Source organism: Pseudopipra pipra, chromosome 8 (genome assembly GCF_036250125.1).
Source record: "Pseudopipra pipra isolate bDixPip1 chromosome 8, bDixPip1.hap1, whole genome shotgun sequence".
Lineage (NCBI taxonomy): Eukaryota > Metazoa > Chordata > Aves > Passeriformes > Pipridae > Pseudopipra > Pseudopipra pipra.
This window is the reverse complement of record NC_087556.1, coordinates 14,725,591-14,745,009: the sequence shown is the minus strand read 5'-3', so window position 1 is coordinate 14,745,009 and position 19,419 is coordinate 14,725,591. Positions and strand designations below refer to the sequence as shown.

General features: G+C 48.6%; 2 protein-coding genes and 1 long non-coding RNA gene across 4 annotated transcripts in view; 1 reads left to right on the top strand and 2 right to left on the bottom strand.

Annotated features, from left to right (window-relative positions):
* Positions 1-5,808: 5,808 nt before the first annotated feature.
* ZNF503 (zinc finger protein 503) lies at positions 5,809-10,035 on the bottom strand. The gene is made up of 2 exons (XM_064662633.1): positions 9,235-10,035; positions 5,809-8,117 (listed from the first exon to the last, which is right to left on the bottom strand). Exons 1-2 carry the CDS (start codon positions 9,541-9,543, stop codon positions 6,597-6,599), a joined length of 1,830 nt encoding a protein of 609 aa, XP_064518703.1. The 5' UTR covers positions 9,544-10,035; the 3' UTR covers positions 5,809-6,596.
* A 102-nt stretch (positions 10,036-10,137) lies between these two features.
* Positions 10,138-19,419, top strand: part of LRMDA (leucine rich melanocyte differentiation associated) — a 667,757-nt gene continuing 658,475 nt past the window's right edge. The window contains exon 1 of one of the 2 annotated variants that reach the window (XR_010432274.1): positions 10,138-11,709. The gene's annotated coding sequence lies outside the window, so the exon portion shown is untranslated. The remainder of the gene's footprint in view (positions 11,710-19,419) is intronic. The other variant, XM_064662649.1, reaches the window with a different exon arrangement.
* On the bottom strand, positions 12,726-17,007 carry LOC135417937 (uncharacterized). Its single transcript, XR_010432275.1, has 2 exons — positions 16,490-17,007; positions 12,726-13,113 (listed from the first exon to the last, which is right to left on the bottom strand). It is a non-coding gene; the product is annotated as an uncharacterized LOC135417937 (long non-coding RNA).

Genomic DNA, 19,419 nt, shown 5'->3' with positions numbered 1-19,419 from the left:
ATTTGCCATCAAGATCACAGCAGGGGAAAAAAGAGACTAGAGCCTCCAGTAGCCTCAGTAATTCCTGTTCACGGGTTTGATATGTCGATGGAAAAAATCCAACGCTTTCAGGGCGAACTTGCTTGAGTTTAATAAACAGTGACTTCAGAAAGTGCAGTAAAATCAATTTATGTTGCAAAAGCATTGGCCAAAAAGAAAGCGGCGAAAGGATTTATGGAAATGTAATGGACTTACAAGCATTTATCCTGCCATTTGATAAACAGCAATGGGAAGCCGAGATGGTGAAAATAATTAGTCCCGCAGCCTCAGTGAATATGGACAATTTATTATTATAATTTTATCCTTTCAGTGGTTATTCAAATTTATTTTTTAATTTTGTGAGCTGAAGCACAGGGGGATTAATCTAAAGTTTGGTTCCTGCTTCCTCGGGGGCTCGGTTTCTTCTTTTGACATGTTCTCTCTTCGCAAAGTGTGATCTGTCATTTGCCAGGGCTTCTCCACACAGAAAGCTCATTCTTAGTTTTTCCGTATGTATTTTAAGGACTATTATCATCGGCTTTAGTAAATATTGTTACTCATCTGTGGAAAGATCAGCTGTTCGCCTTCCTATGCGCCAGGGTTTTCTCTCCCTTTTGATTTTCAGACGCGTTTTCACAGAAACTGTGAAAGAGACGCAGTTGTGAAGAGGCTGCAGGAGCATGCCCTGGCTCTTGAGTAACCCTAGCACTGAAAACTTTTCTACTTGCTCTCAGGAGTTTGTAGCCCTATTATTACAGTAGAAAAGAGACATCCACCATGGAGTAAAGATTACAATTTCCAGAAGTCAGAATTTATTACAGTTAAACTGTGATAAGATCCCATCTGTTATGAACACATGTAGCACCAATTGTTTTTCGTACAACTGCAATTTATTTACCCTTCAGAGCGAATGAGATTACAAGCGTGATTAAAAAAAAAAAAAAAAAAAAAAAAAAAAAAGAAGAAGAAAAAAACCACCAACAAAACACCAACAAACCCAACCAACTCCACCACGTGTTTTTTCGGTCCGGCCTATCTGTTTCTATCTGGATAGATCCATCTGTACTGCGATGCTTCTCTCGGGATTAGGTGGGAGATTCCCTGTGCCCCGGCCCAGCGATGCCTGACGGGTCCCGGGCCGGGCCGGGCGCGCTCCCGCCGCGCGGCCGCTCCCGCGCGCTCCCGCTGCCCCGCGCTCCGCCGGGGGCGGCAGCGCCGCCTGGCGGCCGTGAGCGCGCCCCGACCTCCCGAGCCCGGAGACAAAGGGGAGCAGCCCAGCTCCCTTCTCCCTCCTCCCGGGAGCAGCTCCTCTTCCTCCGGGGGGCTGCGCAGCGCGCCCGCCTGGGCCTCCGTGCAGAGCGTGCCCGCTCTGGCCCGCGCCTCGGGAGAGCAGTAACGTTTGTTATTAACTGGAACGTGAACCTGAAACGGTGGAGGGGGAGGGGAGGTATTTTTTGTGCTTCCACTGGTCGTGGTAGTTTGGGAGCGAGGAATGTGCCTGCTCGTCGTCTTGTCCCATCCCACAGAAGTGGTTTGGATCGAGTAGCACGCGCTTCACAAAATAAGGCAGGAAAGATGAAGCACTTACACACGTAGCAAAAAAAAAAAAAAAAAAAAAAAAATCCCACACGTTCTTACTGCGATAGCCTTAGAGCGGTAATCTAATTTTGTTCTCTTTCAAACTGTTTCAAGGCATATATGTGTGTGTATATATATGTGTATATATCCTCCAGGTTTCAGTGGGCGTCTTTCTGCTGCTCTGTTATCATTATTTCTTGCCTTGATGTGACGTTGAAGACAGATGACAGCATTGTCAGGTTGTCTTTAATTCATTTGAAGATTAAAAAAAAAATACACACAAGGCTTCTGACAATATTCAAAGCTGAACGGATTCACTTTTTTTTTTTTTTTTCACGTAGGGGACGGGGGGGCTTGAGAGTGGGGAGCAGTTGATGAATTTCAGACATGAAGAGAGAACAAAGTCTGTGCATCGCTGTGCGCACACACACGCACAGAGCAAGTGGCCGGAGGTGGGATTTTTGCAGGAGCAGCACCTGGTTCATGTTGATGGAGAAATATCCAGCATTAGGACAGTCTTTTCGCATTTATGCACAAGCTCAAATGTATAATCTGCTCAAATTTCAACCGCATCTCTGCTGCCAAAGCATTCCACCTCCAGAGAGGTGAGAGCATACAGACTCAGGGTCCGTCTTTTTTCTTCCGACACCTCTGCTCTTCATCGCAACAAAATTTTACCTTAAAAAAAAAAAAAAAAAAAGTAGCCTGCCCCGAATTTTCTAGGAGTGAGCTGAGAAAGAGATTTAGCAGGGATTAGACACCTCTGATCAGACTGTTTGCTTGCCTGCCTCAGGTCTGTTCGTGAAGCAATGCGGGCTATGCTTCATGGTGCAAGAAGAATCGGGGATGGTGGGGTGTCTCAGCATGGGGTTAGGAAAGTCCGAAATTATACTCAAAAATCTTTATGGAAAGGAGATTTGATGCTGATAACTCCAGCAATTTTCCACTTTAGATTTATTACTTAAAAAAACCCCAAACCCAACAAAATAAAAAACCAAACATATAAACTAAACTAAACATAAAAAACCCCTAAACTGTGCTCTACTGAAAGACTAGTGTGAGGGCCAACAGTGTTAAAACAAGGCAGCATTGCTCTCTGTCTTTTCTAAGTATGGAAGAATGAAGTTTGATCAATGAATACAGAATAGGAATGCACATTTACTTTTGTTTCAGAAAGTTTGGGCCTTCCAGGATTCCCGCTGGCTGGGTGATTTCAGCTGTAGGTGTGGGCAGATCATTACAAACCTCGGATTAGAGAGAAGAGGGTCAGCTGCAGTCACCACATTGCGCGTACTTTTCTGGCTGCGCTGAGGGTGGCTTCAAAGGAAGTGGATGGGCAGTGGGTGCCTTTCTGGTCTTAGAAAATGGAGTCTCTTATCGCTGAGGAAAATCTTCGCGTAATAAAGGCGTCCCTGTAATTTAGCACTAGAGTATATTTTGCACTCTAAAATCAGGCGAGCAAACGTATATGCACATTTTTGGTGTGGGCTCGTACGCATAAGCCAAGATCCATATGCCCATATAGGCTCAGATATATTACAGAGACTCCTTTGCTGTCTGTGGAGTCTGGTGTTTTATTGTTTCATAAAACTACCTTAATTACATTTTCCCATAGATAAGATAAACAGGACACTTCTTTTCTAAGCGTTGGTTATCAGAAGTATTTTGTCGAAGTGGCATCCAGAGTAAGCTTTTGAGAGAGGATGGAACTGCATTAATTTTTATTTTGGTTCTTCAGTTGCACTTAGCATCTGACAAGAGTTGATTTAAATATTACATGAGTTTATCTTTAATGTTCAAAAAAGATTTGTGAGAAAGACGAAACTGTTTAATTTAAACTAATGTATGCCTGACTCTGGTCAGATTGATCACAGTTTCGGGTTTTGATGGGTTTTGCCCTTCTGTTGCTTGTCCTCTCGAGCTGGTTTTTCACTGTGAAATTATTTTAGTTCGGTGGCATGGACCAGCGGCTGCTGTCAAATCCACAACCCATCCAGTTAGTAAGAACGGGGAGGGGGGGGGAGGAATAACAAATGCAGTCCTTTTACCTAAAAACATTAATGTCCATAAGTCAATCTCTATTAGAAAAAAAGGCGAATTTCCTATACTAATATCAAAATTCTAGGTGGCACTTGCCAAGTCAAATACTTAACAAGCCTGTAAGAGAGACCTCCTTACCACCACTCTACATATAAAATAAGATATTTTAATTTTTCTTTAATCTCTGGGACAGTATCTGAGCAAAACAGTAATAACAACATTAAGCGTTCATTTCATCACTTGCATCAGCAATCTCTGTGTATAACTTTTAAGAACTGAAATCCACAAAACTGCAGTTAGGTTCCAGGACACAGAAATGCCTCTCTCACTCTTTTCAAAATCGTCCCTGCAGCACCTGATAGCCGATGGGGTTTGGCTAGCGAAGTCTGAGCTGCAGCTGTTAGAGATCTGTAATTGTAAAATACATGAATAGGAGAGGAGCATGGCGATAGTGGTGTGTTTTAATCTCAGCAAATCTGTAATTGTTGCTCGCACACCCAGATGGAGCCTGAAATGTAATTTTCTTCGAATTAAGAGTAGTTAAAATAGCGAAGCGGGGAGGGCAGTCTGGCCGGGCTGCAGGAGAGAGCGGGGGGCGTGCGGTGTAGGGAGAGGACTGCGAGCTTGTTCTGCCTTTCTCGGACTCGCTGGATGAATCCCCTACAACCATCACCCCCGACCCGGGAAGCCTTTCTTTCGATTACTTGCTGTATTTGCATCCACTTTCTATTATATTACTGAAGTTTACTTGGTGCAGTTAACAGCATTGCCCTCTCCTCCCCTTCTCTAACTCATCAGTTCATAACGAGAGCTCGTTTTACATTCCCTAAAGCAGAGATTCGCAATGGTCCCTTTTCCATTTAAGGCCGCGGGGGGGAAATACATTTGGTTAAAGCACAAAGCATTTCCCGTGCCGCTTTCGGACAGCGTCCCAAAAGAGCCGCAGCGCGGCCCAGCATCCGGAGTCCCCATGAGCATCCCGGCCCCCGCCGCGGTCCCGGGCCCGGCCCGGCCCGGCCCATCCTCAGCAGTCGCGCCGTGCCGGGACGGCCGGGCGAGCGCTGGAGCTCCATTAACTTGCTGCTTTTCTCGCCTTCGCACATTAACGCTAACTTCCACTAATTATCTGGAGTAAATGTATTAGACTAATTAGCATCTGGGCACCACGGGAAACTTTGAACAGTAATTATATCGTGGGGGGGATCCAGAACGAGGGAGAAAACCCAGTGATTTGTCAAGCAAAGTCGCCGCTTGCAACTTTCCTCCTCGCCAGCGGTTCGCGCTGGGGCCGGGGCGAGGGCAGACGGCAGCGGGGGGAGAGGGGGTGAGTGAGGGGCAGCGGAGACCCAGCTCCGCCTGAGCCCCTGCCTGCGAGCGCCTGGCACACCGTGGGGCAAAGCCCCGCGCTGGCATCGCTTTTACGAACTTGGGGATCGCTTTTCCCACTATCCCGGCTGCAACGGTTTGTTCCGCAGTTTCGGTAGCTGCTCAGGCTTTGCCGTCGCAGCCCCCGCTCCTACCTGAATGCAGGACGACGAGCCGGAGCCGGGCGGTGGCCCTTGGGCGCAAGGAAGCCTGGCTGGGGAGGCAGAGACGCGGCGCAGGCAGGGGCAGCCCCTCTCGGTAACACGTCGAGTTTGGCACTGTACTTCAGTAAAGAGCAAACTCGGACCAAATAACGGATGGCTTCTTTTTTTTTTTCCCCCTGTCCCTTCCTTTTTTAAAAGAAAATGAGTTTTCAGAGCCGTCCGATTTTTTTTAAGGTGATGATCGTTTGTGCTGCGGTGCGAACTGAAGAGAGAAATTGAAAATAACTGGATGAGCTCAAACAGTGCTTCCCTAATTGCTTCTGAACTTCTCATTTAGAAAGAGATGAATGCATTACATTGTAAAAAAATAGCTTTCGGATAATCGTCTTACACTTTTACAAATCAGTCTTGCCTTCCCTGTTTCTTTCTAAAGAAATAATTGAAAACTAGTTTTAAAAATCAGATTTTTCACAGTAAAAACATTTCTAAAAAAAAAGTTTATCTGCTTTAAGAAAGGGAAAGAGATTTAAGTGATTCTCAGTTTTCCTATTTTGTGCCAACAAATTCTACTGAAGAGGGAAAAAACCCAACTCTGATTATTTTTTAAGAGAGCCCTGGGGTTACAATAAAAAAAAACTTTGGGTTGTTTTTTTTTAATTTTTAATTAAAATTGAATAAACGCTTAAGGAGAAATTAGCAGTTGCCTCCATCCAAGACCTACTCGGGTTTTATAACAGAATCAAAGCGTATTCAAAAAAAAAAAAAAGGTAAAACCTTTTAATACATCAAATATACGGAATTTTAATCTTTAAAGCGATACATTGTCTATTTTAGTACATGACGTAAACCTTACTTAACCCTTTTCACAGGGTGGACTTAAAAATTAAAAATAGTTAAGTGTTCCTTTTAAAGAACAAAATAAGGCAAATGAGGTTTTTGGAATAGAACTGTTTTTGTTTTTCTTCCAGAATACATACAAAAAAATACCAATTCTCTTTCAAGGGTATACACCTTAAAAATAATTGCAATTTGAAATTATAATTGACAAATTGCGAGTTGTTTTTTAGTAACAAACATGCATGTAAATTTTTTTTGTTTCAATGAGACATTAAATAAGAACGTACAATACAATCATAGCAATTTTAAAGTAACATTAAAGAGAAGACCTCTATCTTTTTATTTATATTCTACAATGGGTGTTCCACTTTTACCTATTGAGCTCAGTTAAGTAATGCACTTTATGATTCGTTGTCCCGCTTGAAGCTAACATAAATAAATACAGTGCTCATGGATCCAGTCCTCAAATGAACACTATTTTATAAAAAGTCAGATTTTTTTTTTTTCTTTCCAACTTTTATAAAGTTTCGCAGGGCTTCCTTCCCTTACCGCTAGACTGTGTTGTGTTGTGTGTCAAAGCCCCGCTGCCTGTGCTCACTGGTACCCCAGGGCCGAGGCTGTGGTGAGTCTCTGCCCATAGAGTGCGTAAGGGGAATAGTAGGGTCCGGTGGCAGCGGGCACGGGCACGGGGGCCCCGGGGGTGGGCAGGGGGCTCTTGGAGTAAGGGTGGTAGCGGCTGCCGAGTCCCAGCGCGTGGTGTGGGCTGCGCAGGGCCAGCGTGCCCGGGCTGCCCGGGGCGCCCGTCGTGGGGATGTGCATGTGGCATGCCATGGCTGCGGCCGCCGCGCTGGCCAGCGACGAGGAGCTGGGGTAGCTGGAGAGGAGTTTATCGGTGCCAGGGAAGGCAGTATGGGTCCGCAAGTGGCTAAGCAGCTCCTCCGAGGTGGCAAAGCGCTTGTCGCAGGGTCCGTTGGCCGACACCCAGTTGCAGATGTGCGGCTGGGGGTCGTTGGGGAGCATGAAGCCGTAGGGGTACAAAGGGTGGCCGGCCAGCGAGGGCGGCGTGGCGCCGGTCAGCGAGGAGTGGACGCTGTGCAAAGGGTGGGTGGGGTAGACGAGGGGGTATCCGGACTTGAGGGCCTGGTCGTGGGCGCAGGAGGCGCCGGCGGCGCCTGCCAGGTGGCTGGCGCAGTGGTAGCTCAGGCAGTACGGGTCTCGGCACAGGCTCGCCGTCATCACCGACGGCGGCGACGCGCCCGCCAGCGGGCTCGACCCCGCCGGCTTGCTGCAGCCCAGGCTGCTGGCGGCGGCCAGCTGGGCTCCCACCAGGCTGGAGGATTTGGTGGGGTCCAGAGCCACTCCGTGCGGCAGGAACTGGGGCGGGTAGCCGGCGTAGGCTCCAGCCAGCGTCCCCGGGTAGCTCATGCCCGCCGGGGGCAGGGGGAAGACGGTCTGTCCCGGCTTGTAAGGGGAGACGGGGGCCACGAGGCCGGAGCCCAGGACGGAGGTGGAGGAGGTGGCGGTGGTGCTGCTGCAGGAGGAGGCGGAGTCCGATGCGATGGGCTTGGAGCCCGGCGTGCTCTCCTGGTGCTGGTTGACCTCCACGTTAATCCCGGCACAGCTCACGCTAATCCGGCTGTGGCTGATGCTGGTGGTGCCCGGGCCTCCCTCTGAGCCGGAGTTGCCGCTCTTTCCGCAGCCCTCCGAGTCTTTCTTGTCCTCCCCGCCTTTGCCCTCGGCCGGCAGCAGCCCCGGCGAGCAGGCGGAGGCGCTGGAGTTGGGGCTGCCTGTCCTTGGGGTGAACGGCTGGCAGGTGGCGCTCGGCACCCGGAATCCCGACTTCTCCCCGGCCGCGACCCCCGCGGCGGGGGCGCCCGCGCAGCCTGCCGCCCCCGGCTCCTTCTTCTCCGCGCCCGGCTTGGAGTACGGCTTGAAGCTCGACTTGTCCTCCACACCGATGTCGCTGAGCTTCAAGGGGCCCGACTTGGAGTCCTTGTCGCCTCCGGAGCCATTGGAGGTGACCGAAGAGAGTTTGGATGAAGGGGACGGGTCCGGCTTCCCTATCTGCGAGCAAGTTTGTGCCAAAAGGGCCAGGGGACTCTTCTTCGCATCCAGCTGCGGAAATCAGAAGGACACACAAAGACAGAGATTTAATCGGGGTCTAAGAAAAACCCCAGTGCATACCTAGGACTCTTGTCCCGTAGGTGTTTGCAGAGTACAGTCTGGAAGTAACGAACAATTTTGTGCGCATTCATCACCTTGACAGCCCCCTCCCCTGAATGCACCATTTTCCATAAAGGCTTTTAAAAGGGCTGGGGATTTTCGTATCCCTGGGAGCCCGCCGTGGCTGCCTTCAGTGGCCACTGCCTCCCTGGCAGCGGCCTGGGCAGCGCGGAACTCGCTCGACGTCTCGGCGTCGCTCCGGTCGTGCAGGCGCGCAAACCCGCCCGTGGACTATAGCGACTGCAGCATTTCTGCACCCTGACTGGTGACACTATTTATAAACAGAGCCCGAGTTAGCCAGCGAGCCGGGCTCCCCGGGAGAGGGGTGTCCTCGCTCCGCAGAGACCTTAATGAAATCATTCATTCCCACGGACACACCCTTCCCACCACCCTCTCCGTTTCGAGTTTCGGTCCCGCAAACAGCGAGCTACGCAAAGGGGGACCGGCAACCTCGACAGAGGTGAAAAGGGACTAATAGGGCCTCTGAAGTACAAATGCCTGTCGGTACTTGAAAGGAATCGGTCGGGAAGCCGAAATAGTTATCCTGCCGCACCCACGTTTGAGCCTGTCCCTCTCTGCGTCGTGTCGTCCCGTCCTGTGTGTCCCCCCACCAAACCCAAAACACTGCTTTAAAAAGCAAGGTTGTTTGGCACTCGGAGCGCTTTCTTATTTGCGTGGCCGGATCGTGACCCCAGCGCGGGTCGTTTCCTTCCCCTCACCCCTTCTCTCAAAGAAAAAAAAAAAAAAAAAAAAAAAAAGGCTCAAAATAGCAAAATGAAAAACTTAATTTATACAAGAACTAGAAATTATCCTGGTAAACATGGAAACAATACCCAGGAGCGGTTCCTCGCACTAACTCGAGATCAAAAGAAGCCCCTATCCCGGTGTAAATGCATTTCAAAGCGCAGGAAAGTGCCGAGGGCGGCTGGCGGAGCCGCCATGCACAGCGAGCGCCCGGGCAGGGACGGGAGAAAGCGACGGGGGCCCGGGCCGGTTCCGAGGTCCTTACCTCGATGGGGCTGACGGGCGTGGAGGGTAAAGGCTGCAGGTATTCAGGGTGTAAAATGTGTCCAGTCCGCGCCGTGAGCATTTTCAAGACTTTGATGGGAAGGCGGTTGGCTTGGCGTAGCGGGTCCGAGGGGGGGACGGCGTGGAAGCAGGGCTTGGCGGCGGCGCTGCTGCCGTTATTCCCAGCGTGCCCGTTCGGCCCGGCGAGGTCGGCGGCGCTGCGGCTGCGGCGGGGGCTGCCTCCGGGCTCGCTGAGGCTGCTGCTGCGCTTACTACTTCTTATAGCAGAAAGCGAGGGCGATGTGATCATGACCCAAAACCTCGCATGAAAACTGGGGCAAGTGGCGCCGCTCGCACTCGGAAACGCTCGCTCGCGTTCTGCGGGCGAGAAAGGAAAAAAGCCACACGCCCCCCGAGCAGAAAAACAAACATACAACGTCCCGTGGCTCTCTCTGGCGGGGAGGGCGTGGGTGGGGAGGGGGAGGGAAAGGGGGAGCCGGCCGGAGAGAAAGAGGAGGAAAAAAAAAGCCGAGTAATCCTTGGGCTGTGCTGGGGGCGGGGGTGGAGGCTGCGAGCGTGTGCCGCGGTCCCCCTCGGCCGCTCTCGGCTCCCCCGGCTGGCGCGGAGCGGAGCGCTCGCCTCCGCCGCTCAGCTGTGATGCGAGCCGCTGCCCATCCAGCCCGGGATCTGGCAAAGAAACTCACTTCAAAAGCAGCTGAATTAGTCTGAGATTAAAGCCTTTGCCGCCTTCCAATCAAATGGGACCCCGAGGTGATTGGAGGGTCAAGGGGATGTGACGTTCCCTTTTCTGGGGCTTTTTTTTTTTCTCCGTTTTTAATGGTCTCTCACTCTTTTTTTTTTTTTTTTTTTTTTTTCCCTTCCCTTTCTCGTCCGCCTTCCCTCCCCCCTCCCCTCCTTCCTTGTTTTCGCTCCCGGGATGGGATGGGCGTTAATTCTGTGTTTCACATCACGCGCTGCGAACGTTTTTCTCCCTCCGCAGGCAGCGCGGATCGCAGGCAGCGGCGGGGGCGGCCGCGGGGCCGGGGGCGCCGCGCCTGGCGGGGGTCTGTCGGGGGCTCCGCCGCCTTCCCCGCGCCTACCCCCCTACCCCGCCGCTCGCACACCGCCCCGAGCACGACCCGCCGCCGGCCAAGCACAGCGCTCACGGGCCCGGCCTGCGCCCCCCGCCCCCGGGGACAGCCCGCCGGGACAGCCCCGCCACCGCCACCGCGCCGTGTCCCCTCGGGCCCCGCGAAAGGGTCTCGGGGCGCTTTTCCCGCCCCTCCCGCCTGGCAGCGCGGGGGAGACTCGGCCGAGAACCTGCAGAGCGCCGGGCTGCGCGTCGCCGGCGGGCGGGGGCCGGGGCGCTGCGGCGGCGCGGGGAGCGCGGCGGGATTGGGGGAGGCCGCTCGTCACACGAGGGGCTGTCACGCACCGCCCGCCGCCGCCTTTCGGGACTCTCCGCCCCGCCGTCAATTGTCAGTGCTCCCCAACCGCAATCAATCAGTTATTTGTCAGCCCCTGTCAATCCGCCCTTGATTTATGTCAGCTTTTGTTGCTGATTACAAGCCTGGTGTGACTTGAAGGGAGAAGGAGAGAGAGGGAGGAAGGAAAACAGAGGGAGAGACGGGCTCCTCGGGAGAAAAAGCCATTTAATTTACAGAATAAATCCTTCGAGTAAACTGGATTTGTGTGCCAGCACCCGGTAGCCCTCCCCAGCTCCGCACTGCCCTGCCGGGTCGGGCTGCTGGGCTCTTCTTCCTCTTCCCTTTTCGTCTTCTCCGAAAAAGAGTCTTTCGTCCCTGTACCCGTCGGGCTGAACCGGTCGCTGACACCGGGGCCCTGGGAATGCGGCCCTTCGCCTTAGTGAGAGTATTGGTTCGCCATTTATGTGTTTGATTTCAGCCAGGCTGTGTTGAGAACCTTGTGGGTATGCACACCGTATCCACTCGGGCGTTACACGTCTTGCTTTGTGTCTGTGCGGTCCCGAAGGGTACAGGGTCCTCTGCCCCCAACACCGGTTTTACCATGCCGGTGGATGCCCCGAGTGGAGTCCGCAGTCCTTCAAGTCGCTGGATTGCCTTTTTCTTTTCTCTTTGTACGTTGCATCCCACTATCCCCCCACCTCCTCATCCCATAACATTTTTTCACGGGCAAAATGTGTTAATCAATCTTTTACTTTTGTTTCCGGATCTGACATGGTGGCCCACACAATCTACAACATTAACAAAAAGGTCACTTAGAGATAAAACACGTTTGACAAGTGAAGAACAAGGCAAGTGCTTTAGGGGTCGCGTCCAATTCCTGACCTGGACTCCAACCAGAACAGGCGCTGATCCTGGAAGGGTTGAACGAGAGGAAGGACTTTCACTTTCTCTGCTGAACCAAGTCCTTTTTCTTCCATTGAAACACCGATCTGCCCCAGTCCCTAAACAGATGTGTCAGATAGCCTTTAAGGATCTGCTCTTCTTACGAGGTAAATGTAAGGAAGGTTTTCCTAGGTATCCCCCCCTTCCCCCACCCCCGTAAAGCGATACCCTTTAAATCTTGCAGCGCAGTAAGTATATCTGCTGTATTTTATTTAAAACATTTACTCTTTTACTGTAGTGTATAGAGTAGGATAAATATGTAGAACTCCTCTAGCTTCTATAAAGATGAGATTAATTTTAACAAACTTTTTAATTTCTGTATTTTCTCTGAAAGCATAGGGTTTATAGCCACAACTTCTCAGTAGAGAGTCATAAACGTACTTTCATTTTGCAATCACCGCGGTCATCTTGCAAGACCGTCAAAATTAAAAGGCGGGGGGGGGGGGTGTAGAGAAAGAAACCTCGCATAAAAACCCACGATATTGCATTAGGACTGACAAGACCCACAACTTGCCCTCAAGGAACTCTCCCCCTTCCTTTATCTAGAGTGGAAGTGACTTGAATCTGCCCCAGGTTTTCCCCCAGTTCTTTCTTTTGTTGTCAAGTCCAATTGATAAATGGAGTGCAGTAAAACTCTGGAAGAAAAAAAAAAAAGCTGAAACCTTCATTTGTGTTCATTTGCATTAAAGTGCTTGGAACAGCTGTTTTCCTTACAGGACCGGGGAGACTCCTATCTGTTTTCTCGTTGTATTTATCCTGCCTCCCAGGGTGAAAGACTAAAGATTAATTGTCTTAAGGTAGAGTCAGCTGTGGGAAGGCTCCCCCCTCCCCATTTTCCCTTCCCTCTCTTTTCTTGTGGAGGTGAGGGTGATTTCGGGAAGGGGTTGTTTTACTTGTAAGCCAGGGAAGCAAAGGCGAGAGCCGGTACATGTGTAAAACAGGCAGCGCACCGACGGGAAAAACGGGGGAAGGAGCGGGGGCAACAGCACGAACCCCGATCTTCCTGGCTGAAGTAGAAGAGCAGAGGGTAATTTAATTAACAACTTCAGAGGACAGCTTTTTCTTTTTTTTCTTTTCCTTTTTTTCCAGTCAGCCTTTGAAATGAGATTTAAATCACACTCAGTATTGTAAACTTTTTTATGTAGAAGCTTGTAAAAAAAATCAGCCCCAAGACATCCCCTCCCCTTTGCGCCGTCCAAAGCATTTTTGAGCTATGAGAGCTTGTTCGCTGCACTTAACACACGCAGAAAACGATTCCCAGCGAGGGGCTCGGAGTTAGGATGCACACGCGTAAGATCGGGTGGGCGGCGGGGCTGCAGCTTGAAAGCGGTGCGTAGTTTGTGATTTGGCTGCTGCGGGCTCCTTTCCTCTCTTGAGCTGAAGAAGAGGGATTCTGTCCTGCTCGTTACCTTCGCGAGGGATCCTTGTTTAATGAGTCCGTGCAGATGGTTTGCTGTTTGGCATTTACTTGTGTAGTCTTGTTGAAGTTTTGGTGGCTGTTGCTTTTATTCCTTTGAAAAAAAAAATCTAAGGGTTGGAACCCGTCTTCCTCCTCTTACAAAGGAAAATTGTAACTTAAAAAAAAAAAGGAGAGCAAAGGGGGAATTAATTAACAAGTGCCAGTCCACACTTTCCTTTACCTACCAGCTATTGGCAAGCATGTCAAGTCGATTTTATTTGCACACAATGGAAATGATTTATTTTCTCTTAAAAAGGAGTGGGCTGGCAGATATTTGAGGAGGAGAGGAGAGCGAGAGCGAGAGAGGAAAAAAAGTTTGAAAATGCCTTGAACTATTCACTGTCGAGATGGCTAATCAGTATTGAGGCTCGAGGGCACTCGGGCAGCTTTTCAATGCGGTTTTCCTTTCATCTCAAGCTGGATGGAGGCGCTCAATTAAAAGCCTATCAGTTTGTAAGTAAATCAACGCCTATCAAAGTTGTCACATCAAACAAAACGATTATTATTGCAGCCCGCCTCCCCTATTAATCTCCCTCTAAAATAATCCGCTTGACAGGTCAGGCTGGCGAGCTGCAAACCCTGGTCAGGATCACCCAAAAAACCCGGACTGACTATTTTTCCCTCGGGAGAGAGAACTGCAGAAACCTCGACACCAGCGTGCCTGCTCTGCGAGCTTGCTCTCTTGCCATTTAAGTGTCAGCTTCTGTAGATCATGTTGGAAAAGGGCGTTTAGTCTTTTAAACTGAACAGCAACAATCCTACAGGCCCTTTAGGGCTTTTTTTCTGTTTGCTTGGTTGTTTTTTTTCTTTTCACCCCCTCTCTTTTCTATCGTTTCGAAAAAGATTAAGATTTTAATTAACAGAAGCATAGTTGCTGAATTGTGTCTGGGCTGTATTTCTATGTGTAACACAGTTCAGCTACCTGTCTGTCCATGCGGTGCGTCAAATTTATTTCCTTTGGTAGCACTTGCGTTTCTCTATCTACCCTAAAGCTTTTATTAAGATATTCATTGCAATAGATTTTAGATTTTTGCAAACGGTGCATCTTCTTTTTTTTTTTTCTCCTTAGAATATTAATACTTCTTATAAAAAGATAAGAAATATGATGGGTTATCAGAAATACCACACCACGAATACGTACGTTTGGGTAGAGGCACTTTTTTTTTTTTTTTTAATACGAGACTGCATGTGCTCAGCTAATAGCTGATGCATCTGCCTAGGTATCCGGCAGAGGTGTGGGGTATTTATTCCAGAATGTTATTAAAGCAAATAGTTTGAAAGCTTGCCAACAGAAAGTAAGATTTCCAAGCCCTGTTCGTATAGTACCTGAAAATATTTACCCTTATGCTTGTAATTACTTTCCTAACACATAGAAGCAGTATATATTTTACTCTGCATGAGATGTAGGTAATCGTTTTATAAGCAGTGATAATTTTAAAGCCATCTTCAAAATAATAGTCACGTTTAAGTGAACGTGAATTTTAGAAGTCAGTGGTATTTTTCCTAAAGGAGCAGAAAATCAGTTTTGTTTAGTTGGTTGGTTGTTTACTGCTTTCGGAAATATATCTTCTCCTAGAATGTCTTCGAACGAGTTTGTCTAATTTTGTTTCTTTTGTTACACTGAGATAAGGAAGAGATTAATACACCTAACAATAACAAAACCACCACAACCTTTACCTTTAAAGCCCTTTGACAGATTTCCCTACTGACATTGTTTCATGTGAGTGTGAAAATGTTTACTCCCGCGTTGAAACCCGTTTACCAACAGCTATTTTCCAAATCTACCCTCTTTTATGTTTAAGGTGTTTCTTATGCAAACAGCTGTTATTTAAAATACGCCTTAAGGTAACTTTCTAGAGGCAGAGGGAGAGAGTAAGTCAAATGGGTGCAATGACACGAGCAAGGCTGAGTATGTTTCCTGTTAAGTGCATGGAGATTTTTAGTGTCATTTCATGTTCTTAAACGTACTACGATTAAAATGATCGAGTCCAAAGCGAGTGAACACGTTTCCTAACTCGTACATATGTACCTTTATTAGTATTTGCTGTCTAGATTCTAAGAGTAAAAAAAAAAAAAAGTCAGCTTTTGTAACACCTTGGTCTGATCATTCAATCTCAGCAATCATAAAGGCATCTTTGTGTTTATCTTCTGCAAAAGCCTGGAGGCTATGGGAGAGAATTATACCAACTAAGCACATATTTGGTTACAGTAATCCCTCAGAAATTAACTATGGCACACAAATGGAGGCGATCTTTAGCTTCGTCACTCGGATTTCAAATACAGAGAGTGTTTATTGACAAAATTGTTATGGAAACTGTGTAGATCAACTAGATGCGTCCTCAAGAGAGTAAGGAACAGCACAGGAACAGCGTCTTTTGAGATACAAGGAAAAGTTTTAAGGATATGGCTGGAAAAGGCACTGAAACCCAATAATTAACCTTATCTAAACACGCAAATTACAAATGAACAATAATCCCCGACTCAATTACAAGACAGCTACGTTTGGACGGAGAGTAGGGGCAGGGAGAAACATGTAATATATCTTAGCTATTTTCTTGAAATAGTCTACGTCCATGATCCCAAAAGGTTAAAATAATCTTAATTTTTAATAACTATTAGCTTGTTTTCAGTCATCCCTAATGATGCATTTAGGTCTCCTCTAATCCCCACTGCTCTCATTTTTAGCTTTTTACACCCTAAAATTAATTCCACCTAAAGTACATTTTTCATTTTGTACTGTACTAGCAACGTGCAAATAATTTACATCAGCGTTCATCAGGACTGTCCTGAAGTGATGGATCATTTTGTTGAGTTGCAGTAAAAGTGCAGAATGATCTATAATGATGTAATATATACATTAAAAGGGTGTCTGGATGATCAGAGTTTTGCTAAAAATGTAAAAGGGCTTTTTGATTGATAACAGGGTTGCTGTTTTTCTGCAAAGGCTGTCACAGGCTGACACAATGCTTGAGTTATTAGGGCAGAGAAGGGCAACCATAAATTTCCAACGTCAGGCAAAAACTCTCTTTATTGTCTATATGATGGATGGGCCTCCGTACTAGACACCAAATACTTCGTATCACCCTTAAATGGGAACACATTTTTCGTGGCCATAATTCATGTTTTTTAAATAGAAAGTTTGAAATGCCTGCCTATATTTCACAATCCTGACATATTTATGAATCACTCCCTGCATGCAAATATAATTATTTAAAGCACTGAGGTGACATATGGGTTAGAAATGTACCAAATGCAGTTAGTGGAGTGATTTTTTTTAATTCCCTAAATTGAACACCATAGAAAACTCTGCCTGTCTGTTCAGATCAATAAAGTCGAAGGTGAAGTTTTACTGATTTTGTCAGTGCCACATACAGATATTCGGTTTTGATTAGGTGAAGCTGACAAAAAGGGAGTCTTTTTGTAATTACCATTAGGTTAATGAAAGAAACACTCATCTTTCTCCTGGCACCCCCACGCAGGCATACGCGCTTTGCCCCTCTCTTTTCGGGCGATGAACTAGCCGGAGGTAGATTTGACAGGCGTTATTTTTTCCTTTTAGACTTTATTTTCCGTCCAGCAGCGCTCGTCTCGGAAGGAGTGCCGGTCTGCGAGCGGGAGAGGGGGCTGATGAGAGGGGGCCGTGCCGGCCTGGGGCCGGGCAGGGCGGCCAGGCGCTGTCCCGGGGGTGCCGCCGCGGCTCCCGGCCCCTCTCGCCCTCGTCCCGTCGCGGCGGCCGCAGACGAGCGCTTCTCTCGCGGCGTTCGCTGCTCCCGCCGGCTCTGCCCGGGGCCGCCCCGGCCCCTCGGCCCGGCCCGGCCCCTCGGCCCGCCGGCAGGGGCGGTGGAGCTGCACTGCCCTCCCGCCGGGCACGGCGTTACCTGCCCACTGCGGCGGCGGGCTCGGCTCGGGCACACCGGCGGCAGGCGACCGCTCCGCCGCTGGCTTGTTCTAGTTAATCACAGGGAAAGTCACCGCACCCTCCCGGCGGGGAGGCCCGAGAAGCAGCGCCCGCAGAAGGGCACGGCGGGGCCGGGCCGGGGCCGCCGCCCAGCGCGGCCGGGCAGCCCCGCGGCCGCCGGCACTTCCGCCGGGGCGGGCGGGGCCGCCCGTGTCCGCCCCGCCCGCCGCCTGCGCCCGCCCCCGCCGCGGGGAGAGCGGGAGCGGCGGGGCCGGGAGGGGAGGGGGGAGCTGCCCGACCCTCAGCGGCGGAGCGGGGCCGGCACTGGGCAGGGGGGACTCGCCGGCATCCTCCGCGCCCCACCGCAGCCTGCCCCGCGCCTTGGCCGAGCTCCTCCTGCACTGGGCGGCTGTGCCCGCAGACTTCCTAACCCAGCCTGAGGGTCTAGCCCGTAACGCACACCTTTGTATTTAGTTAATTGAAACTTACGTTATTTTCAGTAGAGCTCGAGCGATGTGAGCATCAAAACCACTTAGCATCTTGAATATTTTTTTTTCCCGTGGACTTGCGCGTAAATGTGTAAAATATTTGCACTAGTCCAAACTTACTGTAGCAGGCTGACTCTTTGCCCATAAAATGTTAAATCAACCATGACCAGACTCATTTTCCCATGTCAGCCAAGAGGACTCTGTAAATCAACACATTAGGGCTTCGCTGGGTAGGAGCTGCGTGTGCTTCGTGCAAAACGGCCCTGACAGCCGCTCTCTTGGTGCTGTGGTTGTCAGCCTGTGGCTGACTGCAGAAGTGTCAGGTGGCAGCAGGAAACCTTGCAGGTAGAGTGCAAAATCGCTGGCGATGTAATATGCAAGAGACTGACAACTGGCACAACAGGAAAAAATTATACAGGCCGCTTTACCTTTTGATGTGATTGCGTTTTTAAGACTCATAAATGTTTTGCAAAGCCTGTCCCACCAGCCTGAATCGCTTAGAAGAGTCTGTGTCTTCTGTGAAGGCCTAGTGAGTTTTATGCGAGCAGGGATGTTCTGCAGACACTTCCTACCATCCCAAGATGGAACCCACTTGGAAGCCATTATAGAAACGCTCATCTCAAGGTTACGAAGGGGTGTGTGATAGCTACACCTGGAAGCAAAGGACCACAGTGGAACAATACAGCTAAGAAAAAATAACATTGGCCATAGGTGCTGCAACAACCAAGACAAACTCCATTTTTTGTTCAAGAAACAAGGAATTCATCCCCCCCCAACTCTAAACAATATGCTGTATTCTGTAAAAAGCCTCAGCCAGCCAGCTCTTATCTAAACCACTATCTCTGGGTAAGGGTTCAGATACTGGAAAGCTTATTTCTGGGTGCTAGTAGGTTGAAAGGAATAGGAGACATAGTACAGCATATAACAAAATAATATCACTCCTTACTACCACACAACAAATACCAATAATTACACACATTGAATCAGATTAGATTCAGATATCAAGGTGAAGCTTTGTGCTATATTTCATGAAAAGGGCCTCAGCATAGAGAAGTCATTATCCAGTGCTCCTTGCTGGATTGCCTCCCACTCAGAGGAGTGACCCAGCTATGACCCAGACTCTGAACACTTGTGTGTAAATTTAATTTTCAGCATTACATCATTTCAACCGGAATCTCACCTCTTTGCTCACCGTTGTGCTATGTGGCTTACCTGGAGGTAAAGAGAGAAAGGATAGTACAAAAACGTGCCAAATACTAGGAAATGTAAGTTCAGCTTAAAAGTATGCACACAGCCACTTTTACGCTTTGGTCAAGTGAGACTAAATGAGAGAGCAACCAGTAAGGTGAGAGGAAAAACAACCATAATAAGTTTTAAATCCTACACGATAACAAAAGGAACTTTTGAGGGTTACTTATGAAGTAATACAAACTCTGGTAAAGAAAATTTCCTATGTTAAAAAAAAAAAAAAAAAAAAAAAAAGAAAAGAAAGAAAGAATTAGCCAAACAACTGCTGGAATTAGCCAAACAACTGCTGGTAGCAGTGTTTCTTATTGATCACTACCCTCAACACCTGAACAATGAAAACTTGTTCTTCAAAATTCAGTGCTGTTTTTTAGTGGGGTTTTGCATTTTTGCTAAGAACAACTAAGCATACGCTCTACATCTAATTGTAATTCTTTATTTTTCATTAACTGAGCAGAGAGTACAATATATGTAATTTCTTTCCCGTCAAAAAGCTGAAAAATATATTTCTTCTTTTTCTGTATCATTCACATAAAGTTCATATTCTTAATGGATGACAAAGTAGGCAGAAGCATAGGAGTGTGAAGAGTTTTTTTGCCACAGGCCAGTTTCATTCAGGTACTCCCAACTCTGATTAATGTACTACCTTTAGTGTCAGGAGTAGAGATTAAAGGCACAAGTCCTTACAGTAAATAAGAAGTCTGTTCAAGTAAACTTCTTAAATTGT

Bases quoted from the DNA above. Each gene is read 5' to 3' on its own strand.
- ZNF503 (XM_064662633.1), bottom strand. From the start codon at position 9,543: ATGATCACATCGCCCTCGCTTTCTGCTATAAGAAGTAGTAAGCGCAGC. The intron at 8,118-9,234 runs GTAAGGACCTCG...TGATTTCCGCAG, and splicing joins CGCCCGTCAGCCCCATCGAG to CTGGATGCGAAGAAGAGTCC.